General features: G+C 35.5%; 1 protein-coding gene across 3 annotated transcripts; it reads right to left on the bottom strand.

Moving 5' to 3' along the window:
- Positions 1-553: 553 nt before the first annotated feature.
- Positions 554-26,513, bottom strand: LOC110719305. Of its 3 annotated transcripts, XM_021898197.1 has the most exons (28): positions 26,004-26,512; positions 23,700-23,859; positions 22,520-22,612; positions 22,280-22,400; positions 22,025-22,193; positions 20,282-20,456; positions 16,714-16,842; positions 16,397-16,556; positions 15,990-16,210; positions 14,581-15,183; positions 12,960-13,028; positions 12,718-12,834; positions 12,390-12,635; positions 10,219-10,266; positions 9,995-10,123; positions 7,506-7,670; positions 7,354-7,416; positions 7,154-7,261; positions 6,954-7,037; positions 6,813-6,860; positions 5,827-5,901; positions 5,299-5,391; positions 5,122-5,202; positions 4,956-5,027; positions 3,172-3,216; positions 2,998-3,081; positions 1,031-1,134; positions 554-936 (listed from the first exon to the last, which is right to left on the bottom strand). In XM_021898197.1, exons 1-28 carry the CDS (start codon positions 26,225-26,227, stop codon positions 792-794), a joined length of 3,831 nt encoding a protein of 1,276 aa, XP_021753889.1. In that variant the 5' UTR covers positions 26,228-26,512; the 3' UTR covers positions 554-791. The 3 variants fall into 3 exon arrangements, with proteins under 3 accessions (XP_021753889.1, XP_021753888.1, XP_021753887.1); XM_021898196.1 differs by having other exon boundaries at positions 15,990-16,556; positions 22,286-22,400; positions 26,004-26,513; XM_021898195.1 differs by having other exon boundaries at positions 15,990-16,556.
- Positions 26,514-27,967: the final 1,454 nt, after the last annotated feature.

Raw genomic sequence — 27,967 nt, forward strand, 5'->3', positions numbered from 1 at the left:
TCCTCATTTACCACTTTTTGCTCACTAAAATTAAAAAAAAAAAAAATCAAACAAACATGCATAGAACCTCTTAACTTTCTGATTTACAATTATCTTTTTTAAACACAATTAAAAGTACAAAATTATAGAATTGAATGAGAAATTTGCACTTATGCATCGTTTATGGCCTTCATAATTGCAAAAAAACTTGATTAATTTCTGAAGATGATTCGAATTTTGAGTAAAATAGGGTTTCTTTGAAAGGGGGAAAATGGGGAAGATGAACGGTTACTTTTTACATTTTTTTGCAGAGTAAATTTTAGGAGAGAGAAAAGTAAAAGTTTACTTCAATTAAAGTGGACCCCAAAATTTTCAAAAACCCATCAATTGTCCATCCCCAATTAAATGCGCGTACTCTTAAAACGTATAGGATATTCTTTTCTAGACCATGTTCTTTTTTATTCCATGTTCCTACTGCGTTTTATTAAGTCAGTGATGTCGTTTTGTAGCGGGTGTACCATGCCCACGGTACACCAGCCTGTACGAAACAATTATTATACATTAACATGCAAAATATGCGCATTCCTAGCAAAGGCACCCCATTTGATACACCTCCAAATGTTTTGGTTCTCATTTTCATCAATTTTCTAAGCAGCTTCATGTAAATCATATGCACAATCTCCATGCACAAGTTTATCTATCAATAATAAATACAGGATATTGTTCACTAGGTAGAAAGCTTAAACTTGATATAAGACAGTAGCTTTCATTGTAATTAGAAACTTAATTTACATGCACTTCAACCAGCTACACTAGCTTCCACTGGATGATTCTTTACTTTTCTCTGGGACGACATCCTTGTCAGAGCTGCCTGCATCCCCAGCCTCAGGTTGGCCTGACTGCGACTGACTTCCAGCTTGAGAATCAGAGGCGATGCCGAGTACATTAAGTACAGACCTGAGACCATAGATGCAATCATAATCCTCAGTCCATGATTTTATGACAAAAGGTGGTCAAATATGCCACAAAACAGAGATAAATTTGGACATACCTTGGGAGAGAAGATTTTATATTCGGCTGGTTTGCATGAGCAGCCAGAGGTGCTTTGAGTGCAGGAATTTTATTTAGAGCAGCTTCAAGCTGAGCTTGTGGCAACTAGAAAAAAACAGTACTAACATTTAAAACAAAACTCCAAAGGCACCACGAATATTCAGAATTTATGCGTTGTAAACATTTTTCTAACAGAACTTATGTCAGGCTAATGTGATTATACCATCCAAAGAAAGTATAACTTTATTTCACTATTAAACAGTGTCATGCACAAACTGTCTGGTCTTGAAGGAGTTTGCAAGCAGACAGCATTATTCTAATGAGAACATCTCTTTACAAACCACCATGCGCTTAATGGCAACAAGCAAAAGTAATTTAAGAGTTGCTCCCTCTAGGTCCCAGATTCAAGCTAGTCTGCAGATACATGTGCTCAATTAAAAATGCTAAAACCTAGTAGGATTATTCTTATGAATAACTTACGAGGAAGAAGTCAACCAGAATTGAAAAGCTTCAATCTCTTTCCGAAAGAAGATTAGGTAGCTTAAAGTGGAAGAACCAAGAATTCTACAAGCCTTTAAAATATATATATATGTAGGGTTGTGATCCAGTGAGAAGATTCTTAAAATAGGAAGGATGAGAAGCAATCTAAACCATCCAAATCTAATAATCCTACGTTCACAATTAACTCAAATATCATGATAAGAAATTTTGATCTCTGCTACTTCTAAGTTCTAATTCCAGAGAGCAAATGAATTTTAAAAGTTTGACTCATTCATATTGCAAAATGCAACGAAATAGAACTGTAGTATACTACTTTATAATAAATACAATTGTTGCATTTAAAAATTTGAATATCCAAAATTAAGAAATTTCATAGTGAAGTGATGAGTGTGGTAGAATTACAAAGTGAATCATGAGAGGTTTTGTTATCATGAGTAAGTGAGTATGTCATCTTACCGTAAAAAAATTGCACATTCATGTAATAAATTTTGCAAATTTATTTAATAAATTATGCACATTGTGTTTACAAACTTTGCATATTCGATTTAAAATTTATGCATATATTGATATATATTTAGATAAGAATATATGCACATTTGGTTGTGGGGTTGGATTTCAATCGTAGTCATTGGATAAATTAAAATATGAACGGTGAGGATTCCTTCTCATTCTTCTTATTTTAAGCCCCTTCTCATTTAACCCTATATATATACACACTATAAAACTTAGGATCCCAGTTTTCAGTTTTCATTCATATGTGAAAACAGTAGAATCATACTGAATTGAAATATCGTTGTTTCTATTTTAGTATAATATAGGACTTTTTGTTAGAAAATACCTAATAAAACCTAAATTTTGTGAGAAACTACCTAATAAAAAAATGTTGTAAGTAACTACCTAATAAAAGGTAAAATATTGTAAGATACTACCTTTGGCCGAATTTCCATCGTTGACCTAATTATATGGCGTTGACCCACCTCAAAACATCCCCGAAACTGCCACGTGGGTTGGCTTTTAAGGTGGTAAAGTTATTTCGTGGTGGTTGGAGGATATCTGAGTTGGTGAGGGTAGTTTTGTGCTTCGGGGTGGTTATTTTTGGGGTTAGAGGTGGTGATTTTGGGGTTGGAGGGTGGTTTTGGCATGGCGGAGGCAATTTCAAGTAAGTTGTGTTAGTTTTGGGGTTGAAAGCGGTGGTTTCGGGTGTGTTTTAAGGTGGGTCAACTGCGGAAATCCGGTAGAGGTAGTATTTTACAACATTTTACCTTTTATTAGGTAGTTTCTTACAACATTTTACATTTTATTAGGTAGTTTCTTACAACATTTTTTTTATTAGGTAGTTTCTCACAAAATCTTGGTTTTATTAGGTAGTTTCTGACAAAAAGTCCTATAATTTGATTCCCTGATAAAATGCCCTAGAAAAGATGGCTCATAAAAAAACACGGAGACATATCAGAACATTGGACATACCTGAAGCAACACGGTAAAAGAATGAGGCTGTGTCAATTGTGCACATTTGAGAAATCCAACCCATAACTTTGGGTATTTCCATATCTGTTAGACAATGTGCCAATCATAAGATTCAAGGAAACATGAAGGTACTGAGAAATAAATAGCAAGACAACTTATAGCTGAATATGTTACCTGCTTGCTTACAAGTCGAGAAAGGATATCCATTATGAAGTCCACCTACAGTGTGAAATTAAAAAAATTTAGAGTAATCTTTTTCAAAGTGAAATGCAAATGAATACTAAGACTAAGAAACCATTGTAATACACTAATTCTAATACTAATAACCAACAAGGTCACTCTAAGCTGGTTGAAATGTAAGGCAAAATAACGTTGTTAGAAGTAGCCTCAATTTATGAGGCAATGTAAAATCCTGCCTCACAATTAAAATGTGCGGTGTAACAAATCCAACAAAATATGGTGGCAAGATTTTCCTAAATGCATGAACAGATCACAAGGGTGGATGATTATTTAGCTAAGTTGGTTAAAGCCTTGAGGGGTGGTACTCTAGACCTAGGAACAAATTCCGTCTACATCATTTACCCTAGTGGCTCTCTCTACACCAAAAAAGAAAAAAGAAAAAAAAGAAGAGATCACGAGGAAAACATATACCTATAACTGAATGTATCCATCAAAGGCTGTTTTGGTTAAGTATTAGTTGGTACTTCATACAAGTAGCATGCACCATAAATAATAACACAATATTCAAGTACTAAATCAAAGCAAAAAATGATCTCGCCATCCGAAATACTTGAAATATGAAAGTGGCAGTTAAAGGTAATAGTTGAAAAATGAAAGTGGCAGTTACAGGTAAATGGCATCTCCCAATGAAATTGGCAGCTAGACAAGATCAAACTTAGGGTATGCTAATACATATAGTCAAACAAATTAACTTGAAAATGAAGAAAGACAGCAAGCAAATATCTGAAAAATAGCATATCTTGGTCATCACTTTGTGGGAGCAAATCACTCGTACTCCTTCTGTCCCACATTACTTTTACATTTTGGTTTTTTCATGCGAATTAAGGAATTTGGGACATTATATGATTTAAGTATAAAGGTTGTCCTTTTTTTTTTGTTTGTTTTATTTAATTAATCTATGACAAAAAGGAGATATATCATTTAAGTCATTTTGGAACTTAGTGAGATATGGTCCCCATAAACTTTTTATTCATAGTGGGTACATTTTTAGGGAAAAATTGAGTATATTTGTGTCTTTAACATTTTCCAATGAAGGCCTAATGAGGATAATTATAAAAGGAAATGGGAAACACATTTTGGGACACCAAAAATGGAAATGGGAAAAGTAAAGAGATATGGAGGGAGTATTAATCTTGCCTAAAGCCGGTTTCAACACAAAAGTACTCATGGAAGAGACCTTAACCTTCCAAGTGAATTTACAAATAAGATAAAAGAAGCAGAATTAAAATTTAAAAGAAGAACATATGGCATCTCACAAGGGATTAAGGAAAAATCAGAGAATTGATTCAATGGAACAAAGACAGGACTTAGAGTTTGCTAAGACTTACAGTCAGCAAATGAAATAGCCAAATTAGATGCACAAGATGTGTACTTAAAAGAGTTTATTAATTTATTTTTTTTTTATTTCTAATAATACTATTATTTTTCTTTTTCTCCAGCCCCTGACATTTATTGCACAAGTTTGGGGTAGCTTCACATATTATGAACATTAAGTGGCTTGAGCAACAGATTTTAAGCACATCAAGACAGCAAGCCAAGCGGCAGAGTTTATATAGCTTTGTTTCAGACAAAAGAAGCAAATCTTTGCTTGCTTATTTCAACAACAAATAAATTAAAGAAAGACATAATAGAAAATAGCTTTAAAGGCTAGAGAATCAAAGAAAGAGCAAAGTACATTAATATTACAGCATGCAGAAGAAAAAAAATATCCCTCTTACCAAAGCTGGAAAAGCACCGATTGCTTGTAGTACTGTTCTCATGAACAACAATGGAAGAGGAATCTGTTCAACCTACAAGTAGAATAGGGGAAAACAAAACCAAAGGCTATAGGATTAACATAAGGGAAAAAAATAAAGAGAAAACAGAAGATTGTTCAGAACATACCAGCTGATTCAGAACCTTGGCAATTACTTGCTGTGTGAACAGTTGTCTTTGCTCAAAGCAAGCATTACATGCATCAGTCACCTGTTCATGGAAAGGAAATACAAGTAAGATCATATTAAGATGGGAATCTAGACACAAGCAGATGTAAAAATATAAAGATGGTGACAAGAAAAATGCCTTCTTCAAAGGAATTCCATCTTTATCAGGATCTATGCTGTGGATGGCAATTAACACTTCTGATGGAGTTAGCACAGGATTAGGAGTCGAACCCTGCAAAACAATTGGTTCAAGTGGTTAGATAATACTCCATAGAATGGTTTAAGTAGTTGCTGAATCTATGTGGGTTTTCCCACTCAAAATCAAAAGTCAATGGATTCCATGAACAAAGAACTTCTCAATGCGAATAGTTTTCCGTTAACACTTTGGATACTACCAAGAATAGCAAATCATGACACACATCCTCCAGGCTCTAGTAGGATGAAAAAATCAGCATATAGGTAGTTCAATTTGACAGTTTAGGCAAAGAGAAAGAAAAAAGTCTTCCCTCTACTTTTTGTCATCTTCCTCATCTTTACTTGAGATAATACATTAAGATTAAAAAAAAAAAAAAAAAATAGCAATACAAAATTTCTACTGCTTTCAGATCGACATCCTAGTAGTAAGAATACTATTCCAAACCGGCAATAACAATTAGCAAGAATATACCTGCAGCAAGCGTGCAAGAGCAGTCTGGAACTTGTCTTGGGGGAGATTAACAGCATGAGGGAAGACCCTCAACACCTGACAATACAAAGTCAATAACGATTACTCCATAAATTGCCTACTCCAAAAACCTAGAAATACAGCTATAAAATAATGATATGCAGGCATTGAAACTGTAGTCAAAGTTATAAGATGAATAGTGAATAAATCTAAACATCTCATCTATAGTGAAACGGAGGTAGTATTTCCACAGCAACAATAACAATAGTCGGGGGTCCTAACATGAAAAAAGTGGTGAATCATCGAAGCAAAGGTGATCACAAAAAGACAAGGAGAGACAGTTACAGCGTTATTTTTGGGACCCTCTCTTCCTCCAATGTTCTAAAATATACTTCCTCTGTTTTTTTATACTCGTAACACTTCTCTTTTCACACTTGCCGATACATTATTTCAATCGTTAATATCTTTAATTGTGAATATGTAAAAATTATAAACATCAGATATTAAAATAGTATAGATCGAGACTAATCTAACAAGATCCCACATGACTATATTTTTATTTAATCCTAAATCGTTAAAGCTAGTCAAAGTAGAGTACATGAACAATGTAAAAGTCAAACTGTTGCAACTATAAAAAAACGGAAGAAGAGTATATATATATATATATATATATATTAGAAAGAAAAAAAAAACAGATGTAGCTTCAATCAGCACAAAGGTAACCTAGAATTCTGGAAGTTGATGAACATAAGTAAACAGGTTGATGATATGCTACATGCTATTACCATCCCTAACAACGCTTAAAGGTGAGGGAAATTATACTATACACTATCCAACAAGTAAATACAGAGAAACTATCTAAGAAAATAATTCTATAAATAGTAGCATTTTCTCTGCAAGCTGCAGGTGATAAATCAAATGCCTACACAGTATCATTTACAAACAAGCATGAAAGAGATTAACATAGAGAGCATAATTGTAGAAAGAACCTCCTCTTTTGGTAGAAAGGGCAATATTGGAAACAGAATCTCTATATCCTGTACCATGCAAAAGTAAATATGCATTAGTATATTACCTATTCTACATGGAAGTTATGAGAAGCAGAGATAAGAAAGAAAAATATACTATACCTTTATCTTTGTCTCATAAAGTTTTTTAATAGTAAATATCAATTCTGCAGATGGAACCCTGCCATCTGTAAGAGTATGCAAAACCTATAGCATGGAAAATTATGTGTCTCAGAATTTGGGCATTTTAGTTCCACATGCCTCATAAAAGGATAAAAGGCAAGGAAATATTATTCTCTAAGGTACAATAAATCTGAACAAACCTGCATCAGAAGGTTCTCACTTCCATCAGGTGGATCAGAGATAATCTCAAGAAGAGGTGGTGATGCACCCATTGTCCGAATAAGAATAGGCATCTGGCTATGAATTGCCTGTACAAAACCAAACAGTTTAAGAATGAGCAAATAAAAAAGTGCATAAATAACCCAGTCAAATGACCTTTCACATGCAAATCCAAATACACCTGTTTCGCTGACTCTGGTGAGCTTTTATATATGATAAATATTTGACGAAGAAGAGTATGTTTCTGCAAGCAAAGTCGACCACAAAAGACAAAATATTCAATTAGACAACAGATAACAAAGTCAAACACAACCAACTAAGAAAATGTGTCACCTTTGTACATAGGGCAAAATACAGTGACATGCATTGTTGTGCTTCAGATACGGAAGTACTGGCAACAATTCCCGGTGTGCAAGGCGGGGAATTATGAGCAGATGATTCTATGGCCATTGTTTCCCCTGTCGATTGGTCTTTCGCAGCCAACGTTATTTCAAGACTCTGATCAAGTTAAAAACAACGGGGTAAGGGGACATCAAAAACAGATTGAAATTTACACGAAGTGGAATGCAACCATAGAGAATACAAACGCAAAAGCACATCAGGTTCAGAATTCAAATTAAAGCAGAGAATGATAAACCATCAACCACGTTACCAGAGGACATTAGCATAATGCACATCACCATAAGAAGAAAAGGGGCCAAAAGGAGCAAGAAGTAAGAAAAAGTTAAAAAAAAAGTCACCTCATCAGGACAAAGAATTTTAAAATTTAAAATCACATCAATGTGACCACTTCACCATCTGCTCATCCATGTCCTAGGGAGCACTTTCCATCAACAAGAGTGAAAAGAAAAGCAAGAGGCTTCACATGGTTTTTTTTTTTTTTTTTTTTTTTTTTTTTTTTTTTTTTTGTGGGGGGGGGGGGGGGTTACCAAATTACAACCTCACAATTTTTAATCATGCCAATGCTTGGCTAAAGTTCATTCATCGTAGTAAAATCCCATGTCAAATGTATTCCAGGTGATCTACAAGCCCACCGTAAATTAAATAATCTGCTACACCACAAGTCAGATCATCAATCACCAGCAGAAGCAAAAACATTCATAACAGAGATCCCACAAATTTGAAAGACAACAAATATTATACATTCAGAAAAAAAATAATTTTGATAGTCTCTATTCCGAAGCCAAACAAACATATCAGAATCAAGAGTAAATTTCAGATTAGCTCTAGGGTAAGGGTGTTTTCAAAGACAAGGAAGATTTTTTATGAGGTACAGTATTACGGGATGGAGTAACTATATATAAGATATAGGGTAAGGCCGTTAGGGTGAGGATATGGGTACACTATTATGGGACGGAGTAACATCAAATAAAATAGAGTTATAAAGAGTGTCTTATTGCATAAACCCATTTTTCTTTGCAATTCCCGTGATTTCAAGAGCTCAAGTAATAGTGTTTGGCGCCATATTAATATAAAAGAGCATGACTGAGGCAGGTTTGTAAATCTCTCCAATCTTTCACTACCATCTCATCAGAAAGAAATTCACCCTACCCTTACTCTGTATAATGGGTCTTACTCAGCCAACTATCTCTTACAAAAAGATCCTTCCCCACAATGGTAGCTTCTGAACAGCCTACATATAACAATGGAGCTAATCTGCTGGAAGGTTGCCCAATCCATAGATTAGCTCTAGAGTGCAGGTAGTCTAGGGACACCATTTCATTGACATAAAAGCCTTTGTTCAGCTTAGATATTTAATGATTTGAGCCAATCGATAATTTAGAGAAATTCCTTCCTTTTGATGACGTCCTTGTTGACTTTTCACAAAAATTTAAACCTGGAAAAGAAGAGGGAACAAAGGAAGTACCAGATTTTACGAAGAGCAAGTGTACCCTTTACATTTGATCCTAAATCTCATGTTAAGTCAACATGAGGGGTACGATGTCTTTCAGCATGAAGACTAGTACATCATTTTTTGAACTATCAGTATATTGTACGCTACCATCAGCTACGTCCCTTCTCATTTGATCCTAAATCACTAAACATAAAAATAATGATGAACCTAAAATCAAGAACAAAGTATCCAGAACAGAGAAAGGTATGTACCGGCAGCTCAAAGTATGATGGGCTTGTCCTTTTCCTTTTTTTTTTTTTTTTCACATTTTATCCCCTATAATTTTTGGTTCACCCACACCAACTTTTGGGGGTCATTGCTTTGGGTGAAATGCCTCAAAGCAGCGTTGATTGAGAGGCTGCCAAAGAAACCGGCAATGGTTCCATCAGCAAGGACAGCCACCACGGAGTGGCATCAAGCGAGTTTACTAGGGAAGCCGGGACTGGTTGTTGGGCAGTCGACAATGAATTATTGAAGTTCTCAGGAAGGAAGATGGTGAGTACTATTTATTTTCATGTTTCACACAGCAATAGAGCAATCCGCATGTTTTTTTACTTTAGAATTGATAGGATGGATTGGATTTAGACATCCAATGAGTGAAAAATTCTTCTCATGAGAATTGTCCACTCAACATATATCCGTAATTTCAAAATATTCCTCCCACTGATCAAACAATTTTTTTTTTTTTTTTTTTTTTTTTTTTGGACAACAGATCAAACAAGTTAATATAACAATTCTCCTCCACATATGAGTTTGCATATCAACAATAAAGCAACCGCTCAAATCCTTCAAGTAAAAACATATATTAGCAAATGAGGCGGAAGTGGGGGGGGGGATCCAAAAAGAATGAAATCCAGCAGGTAATCTAATGAAATTCAGTCTCCTCTTATTATTATGTAAAGAACAAGTTCTGAAAAGCAATTTACACCTTTTGCGATTGAATACTTGATTTATCAGCATCTGCACTATGAGTATTTTCCACGGTAAGCAGCTTCTCCTTAGCAAATTCTTCTATTTGCAGGGCAATTGACGGTAATGGATACAATTTATTTGCAACCTGCAAAAAAGGAAATAAGATAAAAAGCACACAAGTGATATGTGTACTTGAATAGTACATATACAAAGCTTTATTTGTTAGCATAGTAGACATACCAAACGTATTGCCTTCATACGAACTTCCTCCATATGATGCACTGCACTCTTTGGAAGGAGAAAAGCTTATCAGAGGACTTGATATCGATACATAATGAATGTGTATACAGATTCATCATTTTAAATCATGTCCGAACCCTATATTAGATCCCAGTTCCTATACTAAGAAGCCATTTATTACATCATTTTTAATATCACTAAGGCACTAGTTTCTATAAAAGAAGTCTCGTAGTAAATTAGTAAAGCAATTATTGAATTGCTAAACCCATTTTCTTACACATCCTTATATGTATACTCTTCAAATTTATCTTCTTACTTAATCCTAAGTCCTAGCATTTCACATACCCTAACATATGCTATAGTCTTTCATAATTTAATAAGAAACATAAGAAACATCAAACAAGCATAAGCAACTTAAAAAGGTGATTTTAATCATTGTGAGATTTGTGATCACTATTCACAATTAAAAGTTACCCTTTTTTTTTTTACACAAATTAAAAGTTATAGATTATAACTTCTATACACAAATTTGCATAATTTTTTCAATTTATTGCACATTTACAATATATTTATTTCCTTTCTTGATGGTTTTCAAAAAAAAAAAAAAAAAAAAAAAAAAAAAAAAAAAAAAAAAGAATCAATTAATTACAAGGTGGAGCATAAGAAAACACTTCTTAGAAAATTCTTCAAAATTCATAATTCTGAAACAATTAAAAAAATCCACTAACAATCCTATAAGAACCATGGCGTAGCTAGAATAACTTCTAAAGGGGCTGAGAATCATACTATCCCAGATTTATACAACTTCTCACAAGTCATAACACAAGTCCATAAGATCATTCTGCGCAATCTTTGGTTTTATTTGTTTCCATGGACACTTTTTTTATTTTTTTATTTTTTTATTTTTATATATATATATATATATATATATATATATATATATATATATATATTTAGACAGCTTATCCCATAAATAATAATAAATACTACTTGCTATAATGAACTCTCCAAAAATACAAGAATTAGGGTGTGTTCTATTCACCTGATTTTATCAAATCAAACTTATTTTAGTTGTAATTTGTACTTGAATAACCCTTATTAGAACTTATTTTTCCTTGAAATGAACTTATCTGAACTTATTACACCTGAAATAAGTGAAAATAAGGTGAACTGAATAGACCCTTAGTAATATATAATTGTTATTATTTTAAATGATAAATTCTCCACTTTATTGTTCATTTTATACCGTGATAGTTTCGTAATTCGGTCTCTATATTATTCCCATTGTAATTCGGTGGCCGCCTTATTTTTGTTCTTTTGCTAAATCATATTTGTAATGAAAAGACATACTAGGAGCATTGAACAAATTTAGTATTTCCTTATAAAAGGGGCATGCAATGGAAGCAATTTAATCATCTTTTTTTTTATTTCCCTTTTAGTTGGTGCAGGAATTAAATAAGGTAGACATCATATATTTCCAAATACTTCACAGCTCCTCACTTATTTCATGCATGATGGCATTGTGATTTTTATTTTTCACACCTTGTCTTTCATGATGTCTCTCAATCTTTCCTCCTTCAGTAGTTTCAAATCATTTTTATTTATTTTTTTTTTTTAAATTTTTATTTTTAAAGTTTAGAATTTTGAGATTTTCTTGGATATTTTTTCCCCTATATAATGACCCATGTATATTGAGATTTTCTTGTGTTGCAGTTGTACCCATTGCATCCCCTCTAAATTTGTCCATGCAAGCTATTATGGCTGCCACACATGCTCGCATGCTTTTGACCATAGGTGAAGACTGAGGAAGAAGAGGAAAGTTCATAGCCACAGGTTCTTTTATAACGTCGTTAATTTCCATCCAAAAAAAATGTGCAAACAGGACCATAGGGTCATCTTTGAATCTCCAGCATATGAGGCTATATTTTAGCATATTACTTTATTTCATGCTTCTAGGGATTTAAGGGTTAATATCTATCAGAATGTTAACACATCTATGTAGATGTTGGGAAAATAGAGATGAGGCCCCATATCACTTCAAACGGCATCCCTGACCACGCTAATTTCTAAATGAACACAAATATTTTTCCAATCAACATTTACATTTAGATCATTGTTCAATTAGAGATTGACATCTACATTAAATCATTAAATATGATAAAAACACAGACCTGCAAAGCAATTTTCAACAGCACATCACGCAGAGTTGGCCTCAGCATTATCAAGCTCCACACAGCACTGAGACCTTGAGTAACCCGATCTCCATTGTGCAATTCTTTTTCATCTTTATCTCCAATCTCAGGTGAACACAAGCATTCCAATAATTTAAGGCTCGATTTGGGCAAATATGGAACTTCACTGAACAAACGACTCAAAGATTTGTCAGATGGTGGGAAAGAATCTCTCAGTGTTTCTGCCTGCATAGATATTCAACAGCTTACCACAAAGAATATATGTCCAATGGAACGAAAGTGACAAAATAGAGGACTGTATACCCACCACTTTTAGAAGAAAAGTTTCATATACAGAAGAAGCAGTTGTGGAAGAAAAAAAGTCACGCTCTTCTTCCGCCTCCCCATACAATCGGTAGAGGACACGTAATGTCAACTCATGTCCCTAAAACATTGAGTGATTCAGTTCATGTAGTGCATGTTTTTTAAACAATCATAAGACTCAAACAAACATCAAAGAAACAAACACAACATGACGTCAATAGCGGCAAATTAAATAATATACATCACCTCATGATTTATGTAATCTGACAATACATGTGACTGTAGACATGTCCAAAGGTCAAGGTCCAATGAGAGCTGCAGAAGGAAGAAGGGAAACTAGGTCAAAGCACAGAAAATGTCACATATGGTAGTGAAAACCAAAGGGACACCCAACTAAAAGCAGTAAAAATTCAAAACACAGTATCTTTGTCTGCTTCATTCCAGCATAACTTTTCTTCTCTCACATTTTCTAATATTCGATATGAAGCTGCTTTACTAATATTAACACATCATCCAAAAAAAAAAAAAAAAACCATTCTTAAGGTAGCAGAAGGATACACCAAATTTAAAAAAGTTCATTTCAAAAGGCAGAACAATATTACTTTCAGCATCCAGATCTATTAAGCAAATAAAAAAGGATAATGTTCTCACCAAACGTTAATGAGTAAATATACATAAAATTTGAACTTTAACAAGTTACTTAATCCAACCATATTCACAGAGGTAGAAATTATCAAAAGCCTTAAGTCCACTAAAAAATAGTGATGCTGCACCATAGTGAAAAAGGCTTCTGAGTTCTGACATAGAAAAAGGAAGGTCAATCACACATCCTCAAAGGTGATGGGATTTTTTTGGTTTGGTAGAATTCTGTTGGTTTACTCCACTATCATACAGTATAAGTATGCAGTTAGGAAGGCAAAAAAAAGGGGAATAAAATAGTTTAGTTTTCTTCTTTACTATATCAAAGTATTAGTTAGAAATGAATGACCTAAATTCCATATTACGAAATATACTGACATCTTAATGGGCTGTAATGCTGATGTTAGCTTCTCCTTGGACTTTGGTCTCAGAATCATGGCCTCATGGGGAGTTCCCTAATCATTCTGATGTATTGTGAAGCAGGAATCCTTCTATTCTTTTCCCTTGATATCTAGTACACTTTGGTCCCAATTTCTTGTAATAGAAATTTCTCATATAGAAAAAGGCCCTAAATATTAGTTTTCATCTTCAAAACTAAATGCTTTGTCTGGATAAGAAAAATCAAAAAAAAAAAAAAAAATGTGTATACTTAAGCTACGGCTTTAGGAATTCTTTGAGTAGAATAAGAAACTTTAAAAGCCAGGTATTTCAGAAAGCAATCATACAAATTTACACCCCAATATCCTTTAGAATGACACAAAAAATTCCTCTTTTCCTGGACGGAAGTTCTCTCTTTATATAACATCAATTCTTTATCTGAAATCATACCAGATCATGCACTAGTAAATGAAGAGATTTTACTTTTACAAGGAAAAGGATAAATTATCATGCAAAGACTTTGAACAAAGGCTCTTGATAGCACAATCATTTGAAAGATCCTTTGGATATCAAATTTCCCAGTTCAATTAGCGTAAAGGGAAAAAAATGATTCACCCAAGAGGAAAATTTTGAAACCTTACAGTTTGATAGTTCTTTGCTGTCTTTCATGTTGATACAAAAAAAAACTGTGTTTGCACACTTTCTCCTAGCTGACTAATTCAAATCCGCGAAAGAAATGTTTTATTTTTATGATAATGTTTGCTGAGGAACAAACCCATCACTAAGAATAAGAAATACAAAAGCACCTTAATTGAAGGATAAGCATTAAAATTATAAAGCATAATAATACCTCAACTCCCAAATAAGAAAGTAAAGAGAATCGAAGCTGTGAACCTCCAGAGACAGCAACCTGCTTGTATGCTTCCACAATGCGCAAAAATACCAGCTTTTGAAGCTTATCCTTGTCTTCGCTAGAAAGGTCTATCACAGGTGCTGAGAGCTTAGGCAAGACAAACTGGTGAACTGGCCCAAGGGAACTAGCTGTAGAGGCCATCCCTATGTTTGCATCTGCTGCAGCAGTTTTAGAGCTAAGTTCCTCAGACTTCTCAGTTGACACTGATGGGAGTGATTCTACTTTTAACCTTTTCCCAACACTTGTAACTTGATCTTGGCTGCCACCATCCCGATCTGTGGAGCCCAATGATGAAGAAGCAACAGTGTCAAGGAATCCATCGCTATGAGCATTATCCAAGCCCGGAATGGCATTATCTGAAGGTCCCATATCTTGAAACTCACAGGCAACAGCTGACGTCTTGGGTACTTCCAAAAGATTACCAGAAGCGAAAGCACATGGCATATCTGAATCAACAAACTCAGTTGAACTTTTTGACGTAGCACATGCCACAATGTTATCAGCAACATCCATAGCATGAGATTCTTCTAGAAGCGGATGCTGTCAATTCAGGGTAGATATGAAACTCAGATAAGCTAGAGAACAAAAAATTATATATATTTCCTACAAAAAAAAAAAAAAAAAAAAAAAAAAAAATTTATAAAAGTACACAAGAAAAATAGTTCTTTATAACCTTAGTGAACAAAGAGCATATACTAGTGTGAAAAAAAATAAAATAAACAAAAAGCATATATGCTAACAATCTGTAACAAAATGCAGGTTTTAGGAATGACTGTGTCTTGAGTGTCCTTGTGGAACAGAGTCGCAGACTGCTTACCCCATGGACTACTTTCGATAAAAGATAATTTCATAGAACAAACTACATCATTACAACATGAAGAGAGGATACACTCTCATTGTAGACGATAAAAGTTACAAAACTGCATACAAGATACAGAGGAGTTTTGAATAAGTGGGAAAAGCACCCAGCCACCCAGGTGCAACCAACCACAAACAGGCTACAAACACAGCACAATCCCAGAACACCCCAATTCCAGTAGTCAATATAGCAATAAACAAAGTATTGCCCTCAAAGCGAAGCATATAAATCCACGCTTCCAAACATCTGACAATCAATACTCACAAATTCAAGAAACCAAAACACATTACCTCCATGAACCCCATCACTTAGCCTGTCATTACTCCAGCCATTAATTGTGACAAAGCACTACTTGTACACTGATCAAACTTAAGCTAAATGAATTTTTTATTTATATTTTTGGGTGCAAAGAAAGGTGGGGAAAGGGGCCTGCAACATGACATCTTTGAGACTAAAAAGATGCAACAAGAAAAATATAGATGCTTGCCTCAATGTCATGTGACACTGGTTGTTTGACATCAGCTGCTGCAGATATGAGCTCGGAACTGCTACAGTGAATGGCATTTGTCAAATATGATGAAAGTTGGTCAAATGGGGTGTCAGTATCAATTTTATTGTAACGCAAACCCAAATTTGCTTGCAGTTTTTCATCTCCCTCAGCCTTTGGGCAAGTAGAAGGAAGGTTTCTCAAGTTCCATATAACCACTTCTGCAAGTAAGTCAGCAGAGATACCTGATATAAGTATCTCCAAAGATGCAGCAGCCTTTTCACCTTGAGCAACCAGGGCACCAAAAAGCCCAACAAGTTGCTGTACAGGCCCCAAATCATCTTCTTTCGATGCACTTGCCACCCCAGGTGAATCAGACTTAATTTCGACAGAAGAATGAAGATCACCTGACTTATCACTCAGCTCCTCTGATACACTGTGCATAGATCGGGCACGTTTTCCAGGTGTATCATCATCTTCATTCCTGTCACCAACTTCCAGGTCACTGGATCTTTTTCTACCTGCCTTATTATGCACTGGATCATGGACTTCAAGTGACTGCTCCTCCTGTCAGATACCTCAAGATAAGTTGGTGCAAATTTGAACAAATTATCTAAGCTTTCTTATATGTAAAACTGGTACATTCAAGCAAATGCTACATAAAAAGTAAATCATCTAAAAAAAGAGAAATCACAATTCAGTTCAAATAATCCAAAAGTATTACCTTAACAGCAACTAGCTCAACCTTTTCCTCCTTCACATTTCCATTGCTACTGCACATGCTTTCAAGGGCTTTTTCTGCAAGATGCCCAGCATTCATTTCCTTCAAAGCACCAACTAATCGATCCCGCCACTGATGAAATCAATGATATCATGAGCTAAAAGAGCATAATGTTTTAATAGAATAATTCTCATTATTTGACCCGCTTGTCCAATTGGTAAAAATTACAACATCAAATAAGTCAACAACTCGGCAAGACTATAGCAAACAATCTCCTATGTCCTAGAAGGAATACTCATTTGTCACATCACAAAAATGTATCCAGAAAGATAAAATGATGCAGCAAACTTTGACATCCTAATGGAACTAGTGGATGCCTCCTCATAAGAATCAAAATAAATATGCAGCTTCAAACTGACTCTCCTAAAGCTCAAAGACTCTAATCCATCAGCATCCTCAAATCTACCAAATCAAAGGAGACACATTCTATCCAAGTATATTCAGATCTAGGGTGGAGAATGGCAAGGTAATAATTATAAATTTAGCAGTGAAATCGTACATACTGTAAATCATGCCAAAAAACATGCATAGGCTCCGCGAAAAATAGCATAGAGGTTAAATATGTGTGTTGTGTGCGTGTATGCGTAGGTGCGTGTTCGTGTGCGTGTGTGTGTGTGTGTGTGTGTGTGTGAGAGAGAGAGAGTGAGAGAGAGAGAGAGAGAGAGAAAGAGAGATAATTCTGGTACTCATATCAATTAAATAGATGTAATGATTCAAGCTCATCTGCTGCAGATAAGGATTCAAAAAGGGCTCGTCTGCTGCAGATAAGGATTCAAAAAGGAAAGACACATGGGAAATAAGGAATCAGCTCCATGGTCAGGAAGCATCAGGTTGATTTTCTAAAGAGTATGACAATGGATGGTGCAAGAATGATTGCAGTGACTAGATCAGTGAAAACATAAAGCTAAGGCCCAGGAGGCCACAATTCCAATCATCTTGAATGAACATTAAATGTACAAAAAGGGTCAGTTTAGCCTGCAACTTCTAGTGATATGTTAAGCACTGCAAATTAAGACCAGACTGAAATTACTGACTCAACATGGGGCCAAACGATTGCAAAGCAAAGCCAGAATCCCACAGAATGAAACGTGTATCTCTGTATCCCAATTCTGATATTACTCTAGAAGGAACAGACATTGGATGAGAGCTTGATCTACAGCAACAAAGTAATGTGGCGCAAACGAGGGAATCTGCTGTGAATGCATTAGAAACGTTTTTACCCTTAATTTCTATGATGCTCTTTCATTCAGCTCTCTTAATAGCTATATACCAAGATATCAACAATGTGCAAACTAGGGCAAAAAAAAAAAAAAAAAAAACTTCCCCCAAGTCTTAATGCTCAGAAGACATGCAACTGAAGGATTGTCTAGTTTTGGAGCAAGGTAGAGAAAAACTGCAGACCTACCTCGCAGTCTTTAATTTACTAAACATAAAGAAGCATGGTAAAAGAGGGATCAGACCAACAATGCTGACAAAAGTTGGTGCCTCCATGTGGCATACGGTATAGGTAAATATTGATGATGCGTTATTGTGTGACTATGAATCAGTCTGGCGCTTCATCATTCAAGACCACGAGGAAAGCATTATCCAGTTGTATTATGAGCTTTGTGGGAAATGTATTGGCAAGGCAATTTGAGAAAGAAATACAAGATGGCATTTAGATCATACATCTTTGTAAATTGAAAGTAAATTGGAGCAAAAGCTCAAAAAGGGAGAGGAACCGGAAGATGTAAAAAAATTTAACCAAGACATTTGTCATAAAGCAACAAAGATCTAGGTCCAGGGAAACATGTTAGACAAAAGGTCATAAAGTGACTAGCTGGTTTTCACTCAATTGGTGGTGTGAGCCGTGTGACATAAATAGTAACCCCTTCAAATCAATTCCAACAATCCCTCTAAAGTTTTACTAGTAGCTTCAATTAAGCATGGTAGGTAGCTCTATCCCTCCATCAGTAACCCCATACATACATTGTCAGTAACCTCATAATAGTTAGTAAGTCCATATATGGGATTATTGATAACCTCATTTTGAATTTTTCACACCGTCAACTAATGGTGTAGCTCGTCTCATATAAGAATTGTGGAAAGGTGACTAACAACTTGCCCAATTGAAACCTCATCATCTCAATTCTCATTATAGTGGTGGATGCAAAATGACCAAATGATCTTATTAACTTAGTTGAGGGACCTTTAAATTAACGAAGAGCTTGGTCAGAGTTTTTGGAATGGATTCAAATTGAGCTAGAATACGTTCCATTGTTTGGTTGAACTTTCTTGCCTTAGAATCTCATGCCATGAAATTTCTAACTCTGCCCCAACTACCAACAATCACATACCCACCTTCCCCCTAAGACTCTAACTCCATTCCACTCTGGATACAAACCCTAGCTATAAATCTATAATAGAAAGAGAAAAGAGAAAATTAATGAAAAACAATCACCACACTTTGCCATCACTAGAAAGGCATCACCAAACGTTTCTTCTTCGTCTAACGCTATTAGTTTTTATTTTCTTTTTTTATTGTTGGAGGGGGGGTATTATGGCGCAAATTCAGTGCAAAATTCAGGCAAAGAGATGCTATAGCCTCTATGAGTAGAATAGTTAGCGTTTTATTCAATCTCCACAATTTATTACATTATTCTACCCTTTGTAATGGCTATTTTTTCTTCACTTGCTATAATCTTTTTTTTAGAGAAAACCTGCAATTTTGGCTTTGTACAAAATTGACTCTTTTCCTTCTCTAGATAAAATAAGAGTGCAGGAGCTTTAAGGAGAAAATGGCATCCAATAATTGGTAATTTCTTTATAATGTCATCGCTGTCAAGAAGTTAGGACTTCGGAGGTATTTACATCACAAAAAGGGAATGGCTAAAATCCATACCTAGTGTTTGTTTAACAAAGTTTTGATTTTTAAAGCCATACCTCAAAGGCTCAAACCCACAGGGGAGGTGGGTATGGCTCATACCAAATTGTCAGATATCAAATAAAGTAAAAATATTCACTCCCAAACATAACCAAACACATGGTATTGAACACATACCACCTCAGCTTCATTTGTAATTCCAAACTCATACTAAAAAAACCAAACATTCTCTTATACACATGCAAGTCATTCACTGCTATGCCAGCTTCAAGCATCTATACCTGACACAAAATACAGTATCTAATCCCAATCCAGTGAGGCCACTTTCAATAAGAAAATTAATAACAGGTCAAGTACGACTAGAAAGTATCACATACCTAGAAGATAAAGACAGAAAAAGTTGATTTATGAAAGAAAAATGAGTAAATATATAAAAGGTCAAAATTATGACTCTTAATTATCTAATCTGTATTGTTCAAATTAAGTAGACAGTTATCTTATAGCTACTCCAACAACCAAGGTAAATCTATCAACCCTATCATCAAATTAAGTAGACAGTCTTCCTACAACTATTCCAACAACCAAGGCAATCAGAACTTTATTAATTTACATAAGAAACAGCGCAAAAAGGAAGATGAAAGATCATACCGGTGTAGCACTAGGGTGTGCACACTTCAAGCAAGAGAGATATGCATTCTTTAAAGCATTCTGTACTCCATAAGCATGCAACCCCTTGATAACAGAATTTGAAGGATCCAGACCCAGAAGGACTGGAAGAATTCGTCCATAGAAGGATGGCCTCTTCACAGCAATGGCTGACAAACTGGTAAAAAATATATAATAAGTAAGACCAAACAGTCAGAAAAAATCATGAGGATCCCAAGATAATGAAAGGAAGAAAACTTGGAACACAGATATAAATATTTAGATTATGACATCAATCAGAAGTTCATGGTCTCATGGTCTTAAAAAAAAAGGGCTTTTCCATTTTGTCCTAAGAGGATCTATTTTCTGGTGATTGTCCCATCACTTATCTTTCTAACAATTCAAAGACAGTGATATCATTTGATAAGCTGAAACACTTGCAATTACACACACAAACACACCACCACCAACAACAACAAAAGTGTGTGTAACACAGCACTTGAACATTCGCCACAATCTCCCCACAACTATAAATGAAAAGCCTCGCATTACAGTTTACAGATATAACTCATTCCTACATGAATGGGAAGTTCCAATCTTTGGTTGTGCTTCCTGCACGTAAACTTAAAATAGAATAAAAGACTACTGACCCAGGACAATTGACAAAGTATCTAACATTCTAAAGATGATGGTAAAATGTTCCACAGCTGTGTCACTGCAATCGTCAATCACCACAGCCTTTCTCCAGAAAAATTAAAGTCACCCCATTATCATTCACAAAATTGAAGTATTTCCAGCAGTTGACACTCTGGGAAGAAAGGCGTCACTATTACTTTGAGGAGTAAAGCAAGTTCAGGGCAGGAACATTTGCTAAAAGGAGTTGTTAAAGGCTTAAAGCAAAATACAACGCTAATAAAAATAATGCCCTCTTCTTGTACTTAGATACAGCTATACTAAAACCAACAATTAAAAAGTCATTGCATTGACAGCTGTTCCTGTTGGACTAAAAATCCAAATATTTCTAAAGGTTACAAAAATCACATCTAGTAATACCCAGGTTTAATTCAAGAACAGAAGGCCGTTTTGTTAAAGCATTTAATAGGTGCACCAGGGTAATTGAGTCCACACTAAGTAAACGACAGCATTAGAAATCAAATAAATTAGTTATTATTGTCATTTAAGTAAAAACTGATAAAATAAGGATATTGAAAATCAGAGTATAGTGCAGTGTATGAAAAAGCACACCTCAAGAGCGCCGGTCGCTAGGCAATTGGGGCAGAGCGCTTTGTGATCTAGATGAGATGAATTCAAAGAAGTGCATGAGGTGCAGAAAGTGCACGATTGAGATGCAACCAACTACCTAAGGCGCACATCAGTCGAAACTGAAGCAGCTAGTTTCGAAAGCAAGGTAAGGCCCTCCTCACCACTCGGAATACATTTAATTTTTTAATTTAGTGCACATCACTCTATAGAGGCACACCGATGGGGACCCAAGGCACGACTAGGTGCAGCAAGACCCATATGGCCTTATCGCACCTTGAGCTTTCTTGTACATCGATTTAGTCAATAATACCATTTATTTTTGATATATGTATTCAAATAAAAGCACAGCTCGGGTATAAAACTTGAATTACTAAACTTCAAGACCAAAATAGAAAACAGCTAGGGAGCTACTAAACTTCTAGACTAGCAACCTTACATCATTTTCCAAGCAAAAAAGGAACTCAATAGAGAGGTATAGCTTACCAATTAATGAGCACAACCACCATGGAGGTGCTGAGAGATTTCACGATGGGGAGGCGAAGCTGATCAAGCAATAATCTCAAACTTTGACTGGCTTCAATTGACAGATCCCCAATCTTCAGAAGAGGATGCCCTCTACGAACACATGAGATAGTGAACCCTGCTTCCTTACCTGCAGATAAAATCAGACCGTTAATAACAATATCAACAAGAAACATTAAGTACATACTAATAGCTAGATTGAGTTATGGCCCATACCATTACCATCACTAATAAGATGAGATGGTAGCTCAGTACCACCATTGGGGTCTGGAGTATAAATAAGAATGATGGCTGCAACAAATTTCAGAGCCAACAATCGTTTTCCATCACTTCCAGACTGAAATACAGGCATTCATCAGATACATAAAGAATGAATGATATTTTTTCTAGTAAGAGCACTAAGAACTTATATACAATTGAAAAAAACATTGACGAACTTTATGCAAGGTAACATGCCTCAAAAGCTATTGAACATATCTTTTCCTTCAACTTCAGCATCCACTCCCACGCTGACTCAAGCGAATCATCCAACTTGCTTGCATTTAGCCCCTACACTTGCCAGAATAAGATGAGCTGAGAACATTCTTGAAGCAAATTGATTAGAAGATGAAAAACATTTGTAAGGAAAATGGTCCGAACCATCCAGGGATAAGTTTAAGCTAATTGACATCATATTAAATTGGAATCACATTAAATTGATGCCCTCCTATACATGCATTGATAATTCATATTCCCTCCGCTCTTTTTTTTTTTTTTTTAAATCTTCCTACTTAACGTTCATATAAAATGAAGTAGTAAGTGGAAGGTGAGTCCCTTTTTTTACTTTTTAGGTAGGAGATAAAAGTTGTTAAGAAACATTGGTATTATTATATAATTTTATATGGACCATGTGATGGGGAAAGGAGTGATAGAAGTAATAATTTTCTTTACAATAAAAAGAATAAAGCAAAAGTAGGAAGATAAAAAAAAAGAACATATCAAAATGGAAAGTGGGAAGATAAAAAAAAATAAAAAAAAACAGAGGGAGTATTAAAACCAACCTAAATTTTGGAAATGCTATATCATCACTCTCCTAAGAAAGCTTTGCAATTGCATATTTGTTCCCTTTAATGAAAGGAGAAAAAAAAAAGAATTTGATGGAAAAACAATCATTAAAAGAAGAAAAAAAACCAAACTAGAGTGCAGGAGAATCAGAAAACCTAATATTAGGAAGATTTCATAAATACAAATTTCTAAGTAGTCATCTGAAAGACAATCCCAGGCTTGAACTCTTACAAATCAATGAACACCAAGGCTGAACTTGAGCTAACCAAGCGCAGCCAGTTCAGCGTGCTGAAAGCCTCAAGCACATTTTAAATGCAGCATATTAAGCTATAACAAGTCTCAAGCTCACTCACATTCTCAGCAGTGACATGGGAAAACTCAAGGCATCACCTCTACAAGGTTAGCAGAATCCAGCCAGAACTGGGTCAAACTAACAGCCCCCCCTCCCCCCCCCCCCCCCCCCTCTTCCTATCTGGGTCACTATATTCCCACCAACATGATGTTAGAATCCTACACAACAATTAATGCCCAGTATTTACAGATTCATCTTTTCATCAACAAATTTAATGGATCATATCTCACACGAGATTACCTGTAATGCTATTTTCTCCATGGTACAGCAAAATATATTAGTGCCAGATGTAATAGCTTGCCGGGCCACTGCTGGAGTATCATCATCAACAACAGTCAACAGTGCAGGTGTAATTTCAGGTAAAATCTCCAAATGCCTCAACCCAATTTCACCAATTACCCTAGAATTCAAATGAAAACATCAGATAGATTGATGAATTTCTAGAAAGAAGAGGGGAAAATCTAGACAAAATGGAAGGTAAAAGAAAATACAATTCTTAAAAAAGGGAAAGTGCTAAGACCTTTAATGTCCAATCTAAGAAGATAAAAAGGACTTAAAGCCTTTCTTTTTCCCAAAAAAGCAACAAAATCAGAATCTGCTTCAAGCTCACTAACCTTAACAAACACAAAAGAGTAAAACAACAAATGCATGAATGATCCCCCTCAAAAAAATCAGGAATATGCAAAGAGAAGACGAAAACAAATGGTAAGCGGGGTGTGTGAAATTGGAAGCAGCAGTTTACAAGTCCATTAGTGGAGAACAGACGTGGGCCTGTCAGCTAAGGTCATTCCAGAAATTAGTGTAAGGAGACAAGAAAATTGAGGGATTTTGTATCAGCAGGAATCAGTCAAAGTCTTAATAATGAGAACATTGCATTTTTAAAACAATTCTCCATAGTCTTCAGCCCATCAAAAAAAGCATCTCACCAATTCCCTTGAAGACCACATAAACTTTAATCACCTTGTGCAAAAGAAAATACCATTCAACAGAAACTGCTAAAGCTACCTTACCCACTCAGGAGATGTTTCCAGACACTGCAATAAAACCCAATTCACCTTATCCCTTAGGAATAAAATTAAGCAATCTTGCTTCTCTCTATATGCAATTCATACAGCCACAAGGGAGCTCCTAGTCTTCTATAAAATTACAAGCAATCCTACACAAATCATAAGCCAGAATTATGAAGACCTTTCTTACATCAATTGAAGAGAATCCTGCTTCTACTCCTCATCCACCAGTATAAGAACCCTCCTTAGGAAATACAGTAAAAATTAAGAAAGAGATTCCTATGTGGAGAAGGCAGCCTGCATCCTGGAAATTAAATTCAAAGCAGGGCACAAGCCACGAGCTGAGGAACTTGTCCGTGCAGGAACCAACAAATAACAAATAAAAAAAATAAAAAAATAAATTAAAAACAGAAACAAGTAGCTTGACAAGTGAATCAGCCAACCTTATCTAACTCCCGTTTAATTCATTTAAACAAACAAGGTGATCTAGAGGCCAACAATTCTCACAATAAACCTTTTAACGTATTGGAAGAATAAAAGAAGATCGATTGATAAAGTAGAAATTTTAGCCTCCTTTCACTATAATCATTAGCACTTCTATTGTTACATAGATTCCCAATAATATTGATCGTTCTTGTGATGCCTTGTCAAGCAAAACATTGGATTTTGTTTCTATCATTCAGAAGTTAGGATTCCTGATTTCCTATAGCTCACACATATATTATCATAGTACGTAAACTACTATGAATTTAAGGATTCACCATAAGCGTCACATTCCCAACTCTTCACAATTTAGGATCCACCACAATGTCACCCTAATCCCAATACAGTAACTCTATCCTTAAATTCTTCTTTCTGGCACTTAATTCAAGACAGGCTACGTTGAGAGGCCCAATTTATAATTTTCAATTTTTAAAAATATGAAAACTTTTTCTAGACATTCTAAAACAGTATATGTAACTACTTCGTATTATATGAGAAAAGGAACAAAAAGATTGATATTCTACTATTACAACTGTAACATTAGGGGAAAAAAATGATACTTCAATCTTCTGCCATAACCGCAGTACCAATCTTAAACCCATTTTAGGTAATCCCTAAGGTTTTATCATTAAACTATTCTCCTCCTGATTAACCGAAATCAAAAACACAAACACCTCCTCTTGACACTATCCCTAGTAGCTTTATAATCAATCATTGAATTCTCAATACTGAATTGTCCTTCCACAAACATTCTTCTTAAAATCTACAGAATGTTTCCAATAATTCTAGTACATATCAATGTTCCAACAAACTCCTAAACAAAATAACAAACAATAAAAGAATGGCCAGTACAAGTACTAAAGTTTATAATCAACAATCATCATATACAACTCCAATGCACAGAAAATCAAAACCCCACAAACTAAAAAACTACCATATTCCATAAAAATCAATTTTAATCAGTAAAAATACAATCAAATTGATGACCCACAACCCGCCAACGGAAAAAAAATCCGATAGTGAATCAGTAAAAATAAGTTTAGGAGAAACTTACTCGGTAACGCATTTACGAACAGGGCTAAAACAATCCGAAAGAAGCTTCAATAAAGAACGAAGAAAATCAGAGAAAGAAACAGTAGTATCATCTTCTACACCCAACAATTCCTGCTTAAGTTGATGCAAATTTTCGAGCTTTGAAGGGGTATCAGCAGCAAAGGTAATTGAGTCAATGAGACTCTGAATTCTTTCTTCAAAACCAGCCGCCATTAATCCCACCATTATTCTTTCTTCTTCTTCTTGATTAATTAATTTTGTGAATTTTGCAATTGCTTCATAGCAAGATCTTGCAGTATTTTTGGGGGAAAGTTAATGGGGGACGAGCGGGAGAATAAGGGGTTAGACGTTAGAGAGACTGAGAAATCGTTATAGGGATTTTTTTTTTCCTTGTAAGCCTAATTACTGAAGTATTTTGTAAAGTGGACTCGTCGTCAAATTATTTACCAAATTAAGCTTTTGGGGTAAAATGGAATGTCGGACAGCGTTTTATACCCTGGTTTTTTTTAAAAGAAAAAATCAGGGTACAAAACGTTGTCTGGCGTTTTACATGTTAACTTGTTTTTTTTTTAAATTTCGTAATTTCTGATTTTTAAAATTTATTAAAAAAAAAACAATTACACTAAAACGATGTCCCAGGCAGAGTTTTATGTACTCGATTAAACGCTGTCCCAAACAGCATTTTTTCAGCTGGACTGCAGCAGCCAGCAGCCTCCCCATTCTAAATTCTACCCCCAACACACCACCCCCAGCCTTCAATCAGGCACCACCCCCACCACCAACCCCAACCGTCCCACCACCGTCGACCACCACCGACCACCACCTCCCGCCACTTTCGACCACCCTTAGGCACTTCACAACACTCCAACCACCCCCAACAGCACTACAACCACCCCCACCACCAACCCCAACCTTACCACCACCATCGACCACCACCAACCACCACCTCCCGGGACTTTCGCCCACCCTTAAGCACTTCAGAACACTCCAAACACCCCCAACAGCACTACAACCACCATGAACCACCACCGGCCATCGCTTCTACTCCGTTTCTCATTATGGAGCCCAAATGTCTTGTGTTTGATATATATTGGCCTAGAATGATCTATTTTGACTGACGTAAGTCCGATTTGGACAAATAAGGAAATTAAACTTCAAACCACACACAGATTCATTCAAAAAACATTTATTATATTAATAATTTAAGTGTTATATACATCATTTTAGAGAATCCGGCTACAGCCAATAAATCAGATAATACTATCCCGACTCATTTATTTGGGGTAACAGTTCTCTATCCTGTCTGTCGTCCCTCCGTCTGACACGACGCCGCCTGTAATGAGTAGTGGTGGTGAATGGGTCTCGGGGCGATGGCGGAGTCTGCTGGCTGGACGATGGGTCCTCCTGGGAAGAGGGGGGCGCATAACTGTGGATAATGTAATCTTTTGCGACTCTGGGTGACGTAAGATCACCTCCATCGCTACATAGGCCGAACTCGAACTGTGAATGGACGGAGTGGCCATCATGACCTGTAACATCCCCAAATCTCCCTCTACGGAATATGTAGAAAATACGTATAAATACCGTAGAGATAGACTTGGGCGTACTACCGCCGCGTGATAACGCAAGGCTTATACTTTTAAAAGTACTTTTGCAGCGGAAAATTCTTTATTCTTATTAATAAAACTTTAAATAAACTTGTTCATAATTTTTGACACAAAACAAAGTCAAACTTTTCCTAAGCTAGGTGAAATTCCCGTGGACTCCCGTATGCATCAATTAACTTCCACCTGAAAAGTTCACCTGCTTACCATAAATGGTAAACAGGGCAAAGCCAAAACAAAAGTACGTATTAGCAAATTATGCTAAGTAGATTATGTGTAAGATAAGTAAAACATAATTTAAATCATTTAAGTTTAATTCATAAGAATTCCAATGCCATACTCATGTAAGAGCTTTTCCAAA

Source organism: Chenopodium quinoa, unplaced genomic scaffold (assembly GCF_001683475.1).
Source record: "Chenopodium quinoa cultivar QQ74 unplaced genomic scaffold, ASM168347v1, whole genome shotgun sequence".
Taxonomy (NCBI): domain Eukaryota; kingdom Viridiplantae; phylum Streptophyta; class Magnoliopsida; order Caryophyllales; family Amaranthaceae; genus Chenopodium; species Chenopodium quinoa.